Source organism: Rattus norvegicus, chromosome 7 (genome assembly GCF_036323735.1).
Source record: "Rattus norvegicus strain BN/NHsdMcwi chromosome 7, GRCr8, whole genome shotgun sequence".
Taxonomy (NCBI): Eukaryota; Metazoa; Chordata; class Mammalia; order Rodentia; family Muridae; genus Rattus; species Rattus norvegicus.
Window position 1 is genome coordinate 10,310,168 of NC_086025.1, and position 14,673 is coordinate 10,324,840.

General features: G+C 52.6%; 1 protein-coding gene and 1 long non-coding RNA gene across 6 annotated transcripts; one reads left to right on the forward strand and one right to left on the reverse strand.

The window, feature by feature from the left end:
- Positions 1-922: 922 nt before the first annotated feature.
- LOC134479812 (uncharacterized) lies at positions 923-3,591 on the reverse strand. Its single transcript, XR_010053562.1, has 2 exons — positions 2,231-3,591; positions 923-1,052 (listed from the first exon to the last, which is right to left on the reverse strand). It is a non-coding gene; the product is annotated as an uncharacterized LOC134479812 (long non-coding RNA).
- A 3,573-nt stretch (positions 3,592-7,164) lies between these two features.
- Positions 7,165-11,113, forward strand: Polr2e (RNA polymerase II, I and III subunit E). Of its 5 annotated transcripts, none has more exons than XM_039079930.2 (7): positions 7,165-7,323; positions 8,247-8,421; positions 9,375-9,571; positions 9,835-9,893; positions 10,235-10,313; positions 10,450-10,521; positions 10,914-11,107. In XM_039079930.2, exons 1-6 carry the CDS (start codon positions 7,267-7,269, stop codon positions 10,513-10,515), a joined length of 633 nt encoding a protein of 210 aa, XP_038935858.1. In that variant the 5' UTR covers positions 7,165-7,266; the 3' UTR covers positions 10,516-10,521; positions 10,914-11,107. The 5 variants fall into 5 exon arrangements, with proteins under 5 accessions (XP_038935858.1, XP_006241071.1, NP_001103084.1 ...); NM_001109614.1 differs by having other exon boundaries at positions 7,191-7,323; positions 10,747-11,113; XM_006241011.3 differs by having other exon boundaries at positions 7,218-7,436; positions 10,747-11,107.
- The last annotated feature ends 3,560 nt before the right edge of the window (positions 11,114-14,673 follow it).

Consider the following 14,673-nt stretch of genomic DNA (forward strand, 5'->3'; position numbering starts at 1 on the left):
AGTCATTGCTCAGGGCCCTGGGATCACACTCCAGACAACACCTGTCTTCCCTCTGCTTGCCACGGTCCCTACCACTCATTGGGCCGAGCAGTGCCATTACCCCACCCTGCCACCCATGCCAAGCCCTTGGGCTGCTCCCATTCCGCTCACCCTGTCACCTGGCCCAGGGCCCTTTCCCCAGGCCTCCTCCTCTCTCCTCCCAGCTGCTCCCCTCCCTGGGCCTGCCCAGTGTTGGATTCTCACACCCTAACACCCTGTCTTCCCACCTCCAACATCTGCCATTTCTTCCTGCCCTGATATTGTGCCTGGGTCCAGCTCAGGCTGCAGGCCTAGGTCATGGCAACCTTGCCCAACTTGGCAGTTGGTGGCTCCCTCGCCTCCAGACACCTCTTCCTCCTGGTTGCTGAGACACCCGGCTCCTCTGGCCCTGTGTTCTAGTTCAGGAACAATGGCAGCATGTTGGTCTGGGATGGGATGACTGCTTGCTGCAGACACAGCCAGGACTGGAGCCCAGGGAGGAGCCATCCTGTGCGCTGGGGTGCCCCTCCCTGACCCCTGCCGAGGTGCCCGCCCCCGGGGTGGGCGGCGCCAATTACAACTGTGGCCACAAAGAAACCCACAGAGTTAGCTTGGCTGTAGTTACCTGGTAGGTATAGAACTCGTTATGTATCCTAGACGGGATGAAAAGTTAAAGCAATCCTCCTGCCTCAGCTCCCCAGTTCTGAGAGGACACCCAACTGTGCCTCCTGTACCTGGTGGAGCTGGGACCCAGAGCTTCTGACAGTGCTGCTACAGTGCGTTATTCACTGAGCCCCAGCCGCCCTCCTGCTGATTATGAGGCTTGTTTTTGTTTTATTGAGACGGGGTCTATCTTAGTTAATTAGGGTTTTACTGCGTGAACAGACACCAGGACCAAGGTAACTCTTGTTAGGACAACATTTAATTGGGGCCGCTTACAGGTTCAGAGGTTCTGTCCATTGTCATCGAGGCCAGAGCATGGCAGCATCCAGGCAGGCATAGTGCAGGAGGAGCTGAAAGTTCTACATCTTCATCTGAAAGAAGCCAGGCACAGACTGGGTATCTTCAGGTAGTTAGGAGGAGGGTCTTAAAGTCCACACTCACAGTGACACACCTACTCCAACAGGGCCATACCTTCTAATAGTGCTGGGGCACTATTAGTATGGGGCAAACACAAACCATCACAGGGTCTTACTATGTAGCCTGGGCTGGCCTGGAACTTGCTATGTAGACCAGGCTGCCTCCTGAGAGTTTATTTATTTATGTCTATTAATTATGTCTTCGTGTGTTTATGCGTGTGAGTTCAGTCAGATACATGCAAAGACCAGAGGCCTTGGGTCCCCCTGAAGCTGGAATTGCGGGTGGTTCTGAGTCACCTGACATAGGTGTCAACAATGGAGCCACATCTCCTGCCTTGACTGTTTGACAGGGTTTTGCTAAGGGGTCCAGGCTGGCCTTATGGCAACCGCCTCTCCTCTCCTCTCCACAGTACCAGACGCTGCATGTTCCCTCCGTGTTCGTGGACAATACATTCCCATTAGCGTTACACGGGGAAACATGGGTTACCATTAAGGGGGGTAAGGCAGCAGCAGAGGGCCAGCTGGCCAGTGTGGGGACCAGAGAGAGGGGATGGGGCTTCTGCAACTGCACACATGCACGTATACATACATCTGTGACAGGAGGGATCCTCACTCGACAACAAAGCTAAGAGACTTCAGAGTGAAAGCCAGATGGATTCATTCTGCAAGATCCAGCATCAGACTGGACAGAAGGCAGGCAGCCGCAGCTGGCATGCCTGGTGGCCAGGGAACAATGGCCCCACCCCCACCCCCACTCCCCGCCCACACTCCAGCCCCACACCTCGAACCCCACACACTCCCACCCCCTCCACCCCAGCCCCACACTCCCACCCCCTCACCCACACCTCCACCCCCAGCCCCACCCCCACTCCCACTTCCTCCATACTCACTCCCACCCCCTCCAGCCCCCCAGCCCCACCCTCCCACCCCCCATATCCACACCCACACCCCACACCCCCAGCCCCACATCCTCACCCCCTCCAGACATTCTTCCCAGGGGTCCCTCCTCAATTCTGCATCCTCCCCTGGGCTCAGAGTATCTGCAAGTTTCCAGCCTTAGACTGAACCGAGAGTGGACTCAGGAAGCAGTCTGCACTCTGAGCACCCCGATTCTCCCGTGAGCTCCAACACACCTCATACTGGAAATGAGTCTCTTTCACAGTCTCTTATTCCGTTAAGTCTTTACTCCTTTCTGCGTTCAGAGGTTCTCTTTTCAGTTTTATTTTTATTTCTCGAATTGACCTAAAGTTCTTCGATTCTGTTCTGTTATAGGACGGACGTGCAGTCGGTGAGGAGCAGTACTGCTGTGCTGTGTGCTTTTGTCTGTTGACTGCTTTGACCATTGTCTGTCTGTCTGTCTTCCTCCTTTCCTTCCTCTTCTTTCTTTTGTTTGTGTTTTTGTTTCTCAAGTCATTTTCTCTGTGTAGCCCTGGCTGCCCTGAAACTCGCTCTATAGACCAGGCTGGCCTCGAACTCACAGAGATAGGTTCTCCCACCTCTCCTCTAGTGCTGGGATTAAAGGTGTGCGGTTGCTTTTGTATTTTTTTTTTTTTAATTTGGTTTGAGTTATCGAGCTATTACATCAGCAGAGAAACCTATTAGGCGTGAAACCCATCCGCTGTCATGTGACACACGGAGATTAATTCACACTGCAGGCTGAGAGAAAGAGTTCCTTTGTGTTGGTCTACACAGCCGGCCGGGAGCAGGAGCAGACTTTGCCTCATTCACCCGCTGTCTTAATCTGGAAACAAGGCCAGCTTGTAAGGTGCCCCAGATGGCATCCTGTCCCAGTGGGAAAGAAAGGGCACTTTTTAGCCTGGGGCTTTGTCAAGGGAATACAGCAATTGCTGCTGCCGAGTCCTGCATTGGACCTCCTATTCCTGTAAGGTCTCAAATCCCTTAGCCCACTCTTTCTACCCTGTTTGGGATCCCGTGAGGACTATGTTCTCCCTTGGCTCACTAGGACACATCCAGTACCTGCTTGCTAGGCTTGACAAAGACATGGAACCGTGTAAGCCAATCCAATCCTGGTGTGCTCCCACCCCACCCCTCACTTCTCCACCTGCTCTGTAGGCCATGAAGAGGATCACATCGTGCGGACCGCATTCTGGGCCTGTAGACCCTTTTACAGCACTGATCTCTGGGGTGAGAGGTTTATTCTGAGAGCAGGCTGGGCTGGCTCCACTATACGTCAACCACTTGGGGGGCGTCCCCGGTATCTAGGGTCTTGGGGTTCAGCGCAGAAGTGTTTACTGAAACAGTTAAGAGCTCTCAGATTACTTCTGTATCCACTGTTTCGAATCGGTCAAGTGTCTACTTTAATTTTTTCTAATTGAAAAATATTTTCACACAATGCATATCTGTCATATTCTCTCTGTTGAGGCTTAAATCTCGGCTGGCATCCAGACAGAACACACCAAACCAACATGGTTCCACGAGGAGAGGTTTAATGAGAGAAGAGTAGAAAGGGGAAGAAGAAAAGACCGGCCATGGGTGTGTGGAGGGAAGGGGTGGGGGGGGGATGGGGGGGAGAAGAGACAGGGTTAAAAGGAAAGGGGGGGGGTTGGGGATTTAGCTCAGTGGTAGAGCGCTTGCCTAGCAAGCTCAAGGTGCTAGGTTCGGTCCTCAGCTCCGAAGGAAAAAAAAAGGGAAGAGGGGAAGAGAGAAGAGCAAAGAGAGTGAGGAAGGGGCAAGCAGCCCCTTATATAGTGTCTGGCAAGCTGGCTGTCGCCAAGCAACTGTGGGGCAGAGCATGCCTGGCTGTTGCCAGGCAACTGTGGGGGTGGAGCTTAGACAGACCGCCAACACCCTCTTCCTCAGTTCTTCCCAGACCATCCCCTCCGCCACCTCCTCCCAGCTTCCTGCTCTTTCTCTCTTTTTACAACAAATGAATAAATAAACAACGAAGGTGTGGTGGCTGAAACCTTTGATCCTGGCACTCAGGAGGCAGAGGCATGTGGATCTCTGAGTTCAGGGCCAACCTGAGCTACACAGAGAGTTCCAGGACAGCCAGGGTTACACAGAGAAATCCTGTTTAAAACCAAACCCAGTAAAACAAAACCAAAGAAAACTCCAAGAAACACACACCAATTCCACAAAAGCAAAAATGATTTTCATTTTTTTTAAAGATTTATTTATTTTATGTACAGGAGCACACTGCAGCTGTCTTCAGACACACCAGAAGAGGGCATCAGATCTCATTACAGATGGTTGTGAGCCACCAAGTGGTTGCTGGGATTTGAACTCAGGACCTCAGGAAGAGCAGTCAGTGCTCTTAACCGCTGAGCCACCTCTCCAGCCCTTAACTTTATTTTAGACGTGGTTTTCTTTAGTGATTTTATTTACTTGTTTCTTTATTTTAAAGACAGGGTCTCTCTGTGTAACTCTGGCTGTCCTGGAACTCTCTCTGTAGACCAGGCTGGCCCTGAATTTCCAGAGTTCTGCCCGCCTTCTGAGTGCTGGGGCCAAAGGAGCACGCGCTGCACCGGCTGGATTTTCTCTGTCCCTGAGCTTCTACCTCCCTGTCCTCAGTTATTTTCGTTACGTCATCCACCTGTTTGTATCAGCCAGACTTCAGGATTCATTCCTACCCCTTTAAGGTCCTTGAACAAAGTCATAATTACTGCTTTAATGCCATCTTCGGCCTCAGCCACCTTGTCTCTCTTGGGGCCTACCGCAACAGGGTTGCTGGCCCCAGGAGGAACTCTGTTATCTTGCCTGTGCATGTTCCTGTGTTTGCCCTGGTGTTCTGGGGTGTCCACCAGAGAAGCCAATAGAAAGTCTTTATGATCCAGCCAGTGACTACGCCTGCATGTTTGGGATCCCAGTGTAGCCTGGAGCCTTTCTCTGGGTGAGCTTTTATGCATCTTCAGTTATCAAGAACAGTTACCCAGAGGCAGAACTACAGAAGCCAAAAAGCAAGGTTGTGTGTTTAGAGACTTTCTCAGAGCTATGGGCTTTGACAACAGAGTAGGCCTTTGTTTTCTTCTTGGAAGCTGGTGCTGCCGATGCTGAGTTTTACAGCCCAGATTATGCTTCACCAGCTGTGCTAAGGTCAGGGAGCCCAGGCCTGGTGGCCTCACACTGGTCTCTAGGCATGTGCAGTTCTAATAGTTGAGGTCTTTCTTTTTTTTTGGGGGGGGGGGGGCTGGGGACCAAACCCAGGACCTTGCGCCTCCTAGGCAAGCGCTCTACCACTGAGCCAAATCCCCAACCAGTTGAGGTCTTTCTTGGTATTAAGTCTGCTTTTATCTCTGTTGGGTGGGTGTTCAATTTTTTTGCTTGCTACAAGAAGGAAGATGGGTTAGGAGTACAGGCTGAGAGGGACCCAGGAAAGGGGTTAGGGACAGGCTTCACACCAAGAGGCAGGATCCCAGGCACAGAGGAGGTAGGAGAAGAGGCTCCTTCAGGCAGGTTCTGATTTATGCTCTCTCACCTGGAGGCTGGAGGCTGGCTCTCAGTGGCACTTATCCACATGGCTGCTGGGAAGCTCCTGTCTTTTTTTTTTTAATTTAATTTTATTTTTTCAGAGCTGGGGACTGAACCCAGGGCCTTGCGCTTGCTAGGCAAGCGCTCTACCACTGAGCCAAATCCCCAACCCCTGGAAAGCTCCTGTCTTATACCCAGCTATTTTCCTAAATCCCAAGTATACATACTTAGGCTTTGATAGTCCATTACCATCAACAATGAGAGGCTCATGTCTCCTCCTGAAAGTGGATGTCAGGGGCTCCCCTGCTAGAGCAAGGGAGAGGGAGAGGGTAGAGGGAGAGAGAGAGAAACACAGGCTCCATCCCAGAACTCAGAGATCTACCCACTTTGCCTCCAGAGTGGTGCTAGAATCAAATGCCTCTCTCTCTCTCTCTCTCTCTCTCTCTCTCTCTATATATATATATATATATATATATATATATATATATATATATATATATATATATATATATATACATATACACTGTCACTGTCTTTGGACACACCAGAAGAGGGCATCGGATCTCTTTACAGATGGTTGTGAGCCACCATGTGGTTGCTGGGAATTGAACTCAGGACCTCTGGAAGAGCAGTCAGTGCTCTTAACCACTTAGCCATCTCTCCAGCCCCTCAAACTCTCTCATTCCCCATGCCCACATCCCCTTACTTTGCACCCACAGCTCTTAGCCAACTGTAGCAACCACAGCCCCTCAGCCCTGGTCTACAGGGCATATGGTGGGTTCAGTGATCGGTGCCCTTGGCCAAAACTTGTCTTTCCAAGTCAGGATCAGCCTAAGTTTCCATACCAGAACCGGTCATGATCTGTAGACCTCAGTCAGACTCACATCAGGACAGAATGGAGGGTACAGTCCGCATCTAGATTTCCAACGACAGCCCTTGCCAGTTGCGATGGTACAAGCTTTCAATCCCAGCACTGCGGAGGCAGAGGCAGGGCATGCTCTGCGCTGTTGAGACCTGGTTTACATTCTAACTTTCAAGGCAGCACGAGTAGCCCACCACATACACACTTGTTTGTCGATTGTCTATATGCCTATATGTCCATTTTTTCCTTCTAGTTTTTAGGATTTTAATCATGTGTGTGGGTCTGCATGTGGGTTTAGACATACCCAGAGGCCAGAGGCCCCAGATCCTCTGGAGCTGGAGTTACAGATGGCTGGGGGCGCTGGAATCCGATTTCTCATACAAAGTGCAAATATATTAATAAAAACTTATATAAAAAGGGAAACTGAGGCACATGAACCTGGCTTTTCATCATCGGGCTCCCCCTTTCTTTCTTTCCTTTTCTTTTTCGAGACAGGATGTCCCTGGCTATAGACCAGGCTCGCCTCAAACTCATCGACTGCTTGCCTCGGTCCGGGATTAAAGGCGTGAACTACAGCCAAGTTTTCTTTTGCAAACGCCTAGTGGGAAAATACTAAGGCAGGTCAAGTATCGCGCGATCTTCCCGTGTGCGATCTCGCGCAGACACCGCCGCGGTAAATGCTGGGATTGCCCACCGCTCAACCTATCCTGGAAAGTTGGTGTATTCCGGCGATCACCTAAACCAAACCTGGGCGGGGCCTTCTCCGCATTCCGCGCAGGCGCACTGTGCTGGGGGCGTGCACTTTATGCTGTCCCGCGCAGGCTCAGTCCTGGTAGGTCTACGAGCGCGCGTGCAGAGTTGTTTGTGAAGTGCGACAACATGGACGACGAGGAGGAAACGTATCGGCTGTGGAAGATCCGCAAGACTATCATGCAGGCGAGTTGCATGGGGAGGTTTTGAGCGAGCGCTGAGCTGTGGACTAACTGCGGTTGTCTGTCCGCTCAGCCCAGCCTCCAATGGGGGCTAATCCTCTTGCTTCAGCCTCCCAGGTAATAGGATGCATCCCCTCTTAAAGTGTGGAGTCCACCCACCTCAGTTGTTGGCAATCCTCCTGCTTCAGCCTCCTCCCCCTGCCCCAGAGGAAAAGTCCTAGCTGGACTCTCTGCTTCGGAAACGGGATACATGGCTGCTACACGGTCACACCTGGTTTACGGGGTGTTGGGAACGAATGGTTTCCTCAGTACTAGGGAGCCTCACCATCGACACCCACATGGTAGTTCACAACCATCTGTAACCCCAGTTCCAGGGCATCTGTGGCCCTTTTCTGGTCTCTTGGACACACGTAGGATTAAAAGAAGCTATTTAAAAAAATAAAACAAGCCGGCATGACGGCGCACGCCTTTAATCCCAGCACTCTGGAGTTAGAAAGAGGCGGATCTCTGAGTTAGAGGTCAGCCTGGTCTACATGGTAATTTCCCGGATAGACAGGGTCACATTCACGCAGAGAAACCCTGTCTGGAAAGAAAAGGGAAAAAAGGAAGACATTTTGGTTGTTCGAGTTGAGTAGATAAGACCCCAGTGGAGAAAGAGGTATTAATAGTTTTAATTTATGCTGTGTTGGGTGGAGCCCAGGACCTGATCTAGGCCTCCTCAGGCCTGTTCTCAGCCCTCATTAGGAGGGTCCAAGACAGGAAGGTTGCCAGGTCATTGACCCCAGCCTTCTCTGGTGAGGCTGGAGGGAAGGGAGGAGGCTTGGCTGGGGCCTCTGTAGTCTCAGCCTATGCAGAATTTGGGTACTGCGGGTCAGTCAGTGTTAGTCCCCAGCTGTCCTCTAGCTGAGTACTCTTCTCTCTCTACAGCTGTGTCATGACCGAGGCTACCTGGTGACCCAGGATGAGCTGGACCAGACACTTGAAGAGTTCAAGGCACAGTTTGGGGACAAGCCCAGCGAAGGACGGCCGAGGCGCACAGACCTCACCGTGCTGGTGGCCCACAACGATGATCCCACAGACCAGATGTTTGTCTTCTTCCCAGGTGAGGGTCCTTGGGCTGGCAGTAGTGGCATCCTCTGGGGGCCTCCAGTTCTGGTGGCAGCTGCCTGCTTTGTCCCTGTCTTCCCCTGGGAAGCTTCCATTTCACCGGTGTCCTTTTTGCCCCTGAGTCCGCAGACCAGTGCTCAGTCCCCCTGCTCCTGTTGCTGTAGTCTACAGTTGCTGTCTGAGGCCCAGGCGGCTCTCGGAGGTTTGTGGTGCTCTGCAGCTCCTCCAGTCTCCGCAGGCAGCTTGTTTCCTTTAATACCTGATGTTGATGCCTGGGGCCTGGGGTTTTAGTGTGAGAATTGGGGGTGCAGGGATGGGCATGGTAGCATGTGTTTATAAATCCAGGAGGCGGAGGCAGGCAGCCGAGGCCAGCCTGGGCTACACAGTGACTTCTAGGACAGCCAGAACTATGTAAGGCAGTGGCTGTCAGCCTTCCCGACAATGGGACTCTCCATGTTGTGGTGACCTACAGCCATAAAATTTTCATTGCTGCTTCCTAACTAATTTTGCCACTGTTATCATAATGTAAAAAGGTGTGTAGAGTCTGGATAAGGTCCGATAATTTGCAGACTAGGTGACTAGGTGACCTGGACCTGCTCTTGTGCTCTGCGTCCTAATGCTCCAGTAAACCCCACTCTGCCTGAGGAGAGAAGGCTTAGCCCCATGTTAGACACAGGGTCCACCTCCTGGTCAGACAGTTTCTCCTTGAGGCTGCCCAAGCTGACAATACCATATTCCACAAATCTCAGAGCTGCTGAGAATTTCACCCCCTGGATCAGGAGGGGCGGACAGTGCAGCTTTCTTCCGCCATGGCTGCCCCGTGATAGCCCCACCGCGGCTGGCTTTGCGTTCTGGTCTTCCTTTGTGAGTGGAGAAGCTAAGTCCACAGGCAGCAGGACATCAGGGACTCTAGTGGTGGGTGTGAGGGTCACACTTGTGTGCCTGCAGAGGAGCCCAAGGTGGGCATCAAGACCATCAAGGTGTACTGCCAGCGCATGCAGGAGGAGAACATCACACGGGCGCTGATCGTGGTGCAGCAGGGCATGACACCCTCCGCCAAGCAGTCCCTGGTAGACATGGCCCCTAAGTACGTGCTAGAACAGTTTCTACAGCAGGAGCTGCTCATCAATATCACAGAACATGAGGTGCGTGTGTCCCAGGGAAGGTCTGGGTGGCATGGCGTGGTCTGGACAGGATACGGGAGGGCCCTGGATCTTCCCAGTCTCAGGCCGTGCCATTCATAAGCTGGGCAGGGTCGTTCCCCAGTTTTAGTGCAGTGGCCTTGAGCATCCAACTTGGTGATATTAGTAGCCTGGTTGTGTCCTCTGTCCCAGCCCTGTGGCAGTACCCATTAGCCTGTTGAGTCTGTCGGTTTCTGATGGCCGCGGGTGGGTCTCTGTTTCCACAGCTAGTCCCTGAGCACGTGGTCATGACCAAGGAGGAGGTGACGGAACTGCTGGCGCGATAGTATCCTTTTTTTTTTTTTTTTTTTTTTACGTGTGAGGCTATATGCCCATATGCACAAAGTAGCCTCTTTTTTTTTTTTTTTTTTAAGATTTATTTTATTTATTATATATGAGTACACTGTAGCTGTCTCCAGATACACCAGAAGGGGGCATCAGATCTCTTTACAGATGGTTGTGAGCCACCATGTGGTTGCTGGGAATTGAACTCATGACCTCTGGAAGAGCAGTCGGGTGCTCTTAACCGCTGAGCCATCTCTCCAGCCCAGATAGTATCCTTTTTACCCTGTCCCCGCATCCCCTCACTCCCAGCACTGCCTTCCAGCGCTTCCTTGACTGTTCTAGCAAGCTCCGTGAGAGCCAGCTGCCCAGGATCCAGGCTGGGGACCCGGTGGCACGGTACTTCGGGATCAAGCGAGGGCAGGTGAGAAGCCATAGCCGTTGTTCCCCTCGCTCTCGCTCTCTCTCTCTGAAGCCAGCGTCACTATGGCCAGAGGACAGTTGTCCCTCGCCACTGATGCCCAAGGCCCTGCCACTCCCCGCTCTACCTGCTCCCACAGGTTGTGAAGATTATCCGCCCCAGTGAGACAGCCGGCCGGTACATCACCTACCGCCTGGTGCAGTAGCTGCAGGTGAGCCCCAGCAGAATGAGGGTTTGGTGCTGGATGACCCCGCTGCCTACCCTCGATGCGGTAGAGGGTCTGAGCTGCACCCACAAAAATAAAATAACAGAAAGGCAGGCTTGAATCCTAGTGCCCAGGGTGGGTAGAGCCAGGCAGATTTCTGAGGTCCAGGCCAGCCAGGGCTACAGAGTAAAGAAGAAAAAGAAAAAACAAAAAAACCTGTACTATTACCAGGGGAAATCTAGTACTCTGGAGACTGAAGCAGGAGGATTGCTGCAATTGAAGGCAAGTTTGTGGACTCTTCGGTGTTGGGAGAGTCTCTTCTGGAAAACTGTGGAAAAGAGTCCGCGCGGCACAGTGCGCAGGGAGACCCCAGGAACCTTCTGCTCTGCCCTTCACAGCTCACCAGCAACCTCACAGAGGACCAGGCCAGAGCCGCTGCTCCCATGAGCCCCAGCGTGTGGGTCATGGCTTTCATCCTGCAGGATGAGCAACTTCAGAGCTTCAGCCCCACCCCCACTCCTCGCCCTGAGGTCACTGCTCTGTTAAGAGTTCTCCATGACTCCCCGGAGAATTAAAAGCTACTTTGGGATAAGTTACTGTGGCTGTGGTGGTGATGGTTCTGGTACCCTGCAGGGTGGGTCCTAAAGAGCCTCTGGCTTGGGGTGGACTCTGAGCTTTGCGTCCGTTACCATATAGCAGCCTCGTTGCTCGTGAGGCTGGAAGAACTTGTGCCACACAATCGCCAGGCCCCTGGGTCACCCTGCCCTTCTCTCCACTCTGAGACTTGAGACAGGGCAGTATGGTGGGCCTCCAGCTTCCAGGGTAGCTGGGGTCCATGTTCTTCTGCTCACCTCAGTGCCGAGGTGACAAGGTCATGTCTCGGCCTGTGTCAGGCTGGCTGGCTCCTCTGTGCTGTCCCCCGGGTACCTGCTGTTGCTTCAAGCAGCACCTGGCCACAGGCAGTGACCCCATCCTCCCCAGCTCAGTAGTGCTGGCCAGGTTCCTGAGGTCCTGCAGCAGTCTTGACTCCAGGAGTGTGTCAGCCATGTTAGTGGCCTCGGCCGGCCGGCCAGCCCTACCTCTGCAGCATCCAGGAGTTCATTCCTTGTTCCCGCATCCTGTCCTTCATGTTTCCTGCCTTTCTCCCACACTGTTGCCTTTGGGTCTCACAGAGCTGGTTGTCCTTAGGGTTTCGCCACACTGGCTGCTGTTGGAGCCTCATGCTTGTTGATGGCTGCGTGACACTGGGCTCATTGTCCCTGTAGTTGCTGTGTCCGGCACACACCAGGAGTGGAGTGTGTGGTTCATGTGTTGAACTCAAATGACTCCATTTTGGGACAGGGTCTCCCTGTATGTGTAACCCAGGCTGCCCTGAGTCCCTGCCTCAGCCTCTTGTGTGCTGAGCTGAAAGGTGTGCGCTACCACAGCTAGGTTAGAAACATTTGTTTTTGCCTGCCTGCTTATGTGTGGTGAGGATAGCCTATACCCCAGGCTGTCAGCCAGGGAGCTTCCTGGGTACCTTCTACCTCCCCTATGAGCTGCTCATAGGAAGCTGGGATCGGATGTTCAATATGGCTCCCACCCACTTCCACATGTCTTATGGAGACAAGAGCCAGGCCTGTGTGGGTTGGAACTGCCTCTGCTCCACCACGCCCAGTTGTCTACCTTTTGTGATTTGGGTTTCTGAGCATGCCAGCCGTTCACATCCCCTGGAACTTCAGTTCCAGGCGGTTGTGGGCCACCATATGGGTGCTGGGAGCTGAACCTACCCAACTCCATCTCTCTCTCTTTTTTAAGATTTATTATACACACTGTAGCTGTCTTCAGACACAGAAGAGGGCATCAGGTCTCATTACAGGTGGTTGTGAGCCACCACGTGGTTGCCAGGATTTGAACTCATGACCTCTGGAAGAGCAGTCAGTGCTCTTCCACTGAACCATCTCTCCAACCCAGTATTTATGTATCTTCATATACACCAGAAGAGGGCATCAGATTCCATTCTAGGTGGTTGTGAACAGATGGTTGGGAGCCTCTGTGGATTCTGGGAATTGAACTCAGGATATCTGGAAGAGCAGTCAGTGCTTTTCACCACTAAGCCCACTCAGTTTTTTTCTTACACATTGGTCACATCCACACTCCAGTTCAACTGACCCATTGTCCTGCAACCCTGTGGGCTCCTGAAAGGCAGCCTGAGACACTGCTGACCGCTGATTTCTGTTCCCCCTCCTGTAGAGCTGTGGGCGCCTCGGGTCACAAGATGAGTGTTTTCTGGACTTCCCAGCAGAACACGGAGGCTTCCCTCTGTCTGCTCTCCAGAGGGACACTGAAAAGTCATCCTGGTGGAAGCCTGCCAGACTGAGAAGGGTCTGGAAGTCTCCCAGAGGCCCCTGAGGGTGCAGGGGAGGGATGGAGTTCGTGCCTCCACGGCTTCAGTGTGGGCAGACGAAGAGTGGTGACAGGTGACATTGAAAGTTCTGTTATTTGTCACCATAGGCTGAGAGCCTGAAGCAAGCTTGGCCCAAGTTCGCCTCCTGTATTAAGTCACAGTGAAGAGCCACGAAGCCCACTGTCACTTGGGGAGTTTGGTGGGGGTGGCCGTGGCTTGAACACCCATCTAGCAGTGGGAAGCCCTAGGTTTCACATCCAGCACAGCATAGCTAACTTTCCTAGCTGCACCACCTTGGTGGCTTTTTGTGACCTATACTGTTTGACCAACTGTGAATTGGGCATACCACTTCTCGTGACTTCTTATAAATGTAAATCAGAATCAGGGTGTGGCTCAGTGGGTCTGTCCCAGTGTGGGGAGGGCTTGTTTCAATTCCGAAGTGGGGCAGTGCATGAGCCATATCTAATCTCAGCACTTGGGAGGGGCTCTGTGAGCTCCAGACCACCCAGGGCCCTGCATAAAAATGGACACTTTAGAAAAAAAAAAGCCAAATCCCTATGTACAGGCGGTTAACATGCATTCGTCACATTCGCCGGCAACCAATCCTGCCATAGTTCCTCTCTTGAAGAACTAAGTCCAGACTACCTTCATGTCTGGGTCCTGGCCTGGGGCCAAGATATCTTGTTTACCGACATCAGGGCTGTCCCTGAAGTGCTGACCGCAACTCTGTCTGTCCAGACCATCTCTGAGTCACCCTCAGGCATTTTATCTGTGCCTGTGGTTTGCTGCAGGCTTCTGGCTGACCCCTCATCAGGAAGCCCCGCCCCAGGAAGGAAGGCCCCTTCCCTTCTCGCTGATACCAGAGTAGCTGAGAATTCTTTTGACTCCTGTCCTGGGATAAGAAGCTGACCTCTCCTTCCCAGTGTCTCTGTGTAGTCTTCAGTTCATGAGCTTCTGATCTCTGCCCCCTGCCTGCCCGTGTCCACCGTGCTGGAATAACAGGCGTGCTCTACCCCTTGTTTCTGAGGACCTGGGGATTCCCTTAGGTCAGGCAAGCACAATACTCGTTGGGGCCTCAGTCCCTGCCTGCAAGTGGCCTTTCTTCTGAGGGGCTGTACACTGAGTTCATGTGGGTAGTGTCCCAGGGCCACCGTTGTGCAAGGATCAGCGCTGAGGAGGGTAGCAGGAGCTTCCCTCCTGAGGCTGAAGCTCTGCAGGATGGGTCGTTTCACAGAACTACAAAAACAAAATCCACAAAATATTGGCATGGTGGCGATATGCCTTTGATCCTAGCACTCAGGAGGCAGAGACAGGCCAGCCTGGTCTACAGTGAATTCCAGGACAGCCAAAGCTATGTAGAGAGACCCTGTCTCCAAAAGCCACAAACTAAAAATATGCTGTTGGGAGACAGGGTCTAGCCTGTAGACAGCTGTCATCCCCACACCTGGGATGCTCAACCTGGAAGATGCTGTGAGTCAAGGTTAGCCCGGACTACAGGCTAGACTTCAAGACATTAAAGACAAGGCCGGCAAGAGGGCTCAGCATGTAAAAGGGCTCACTGCCAGCCTGACCACCCACATTTGATCCTCCGGACCAACACAGTGGAAGTAGAGAACTGCAAGTTGTCCTCTGACCTGTCCATGATGAGACAGCGTCTGTAAGGACAGCATACACCACATAATAAAAACAAGGTTAAGAGACAGAGAGAGCCCTGCATCACACGGTCAGGAGATCACAGAGGAACCTGGAACCCTGGTCAAACTCAAGAGCCT

Excerpts from the sequence above, each read along its gene's own strand:
- Polr2e (XM_006241009.5), top strand. The coding sequence starts at position 7,267 with ATGGACGACGAGGAGGAAACGTATCGGCTGTGGAAGATCCGCAAGACT. Across the intron at positions 7,324-8,246 it reads TCCGCAAGACTATCATGCAG|CTGTGTCATGACCGAGGCTA; the intron begins GCGAGTTGCATG and ends CTCTCTCTACAG. Across the intron at positions 8,422-9,374 it reads GATGTTTGTCTTCTTCCCAG|AGGAGCCCAAGGTGGGCATC; the intron begins GTGAGGGTCCTT and ends GTGTGCCTGCAG.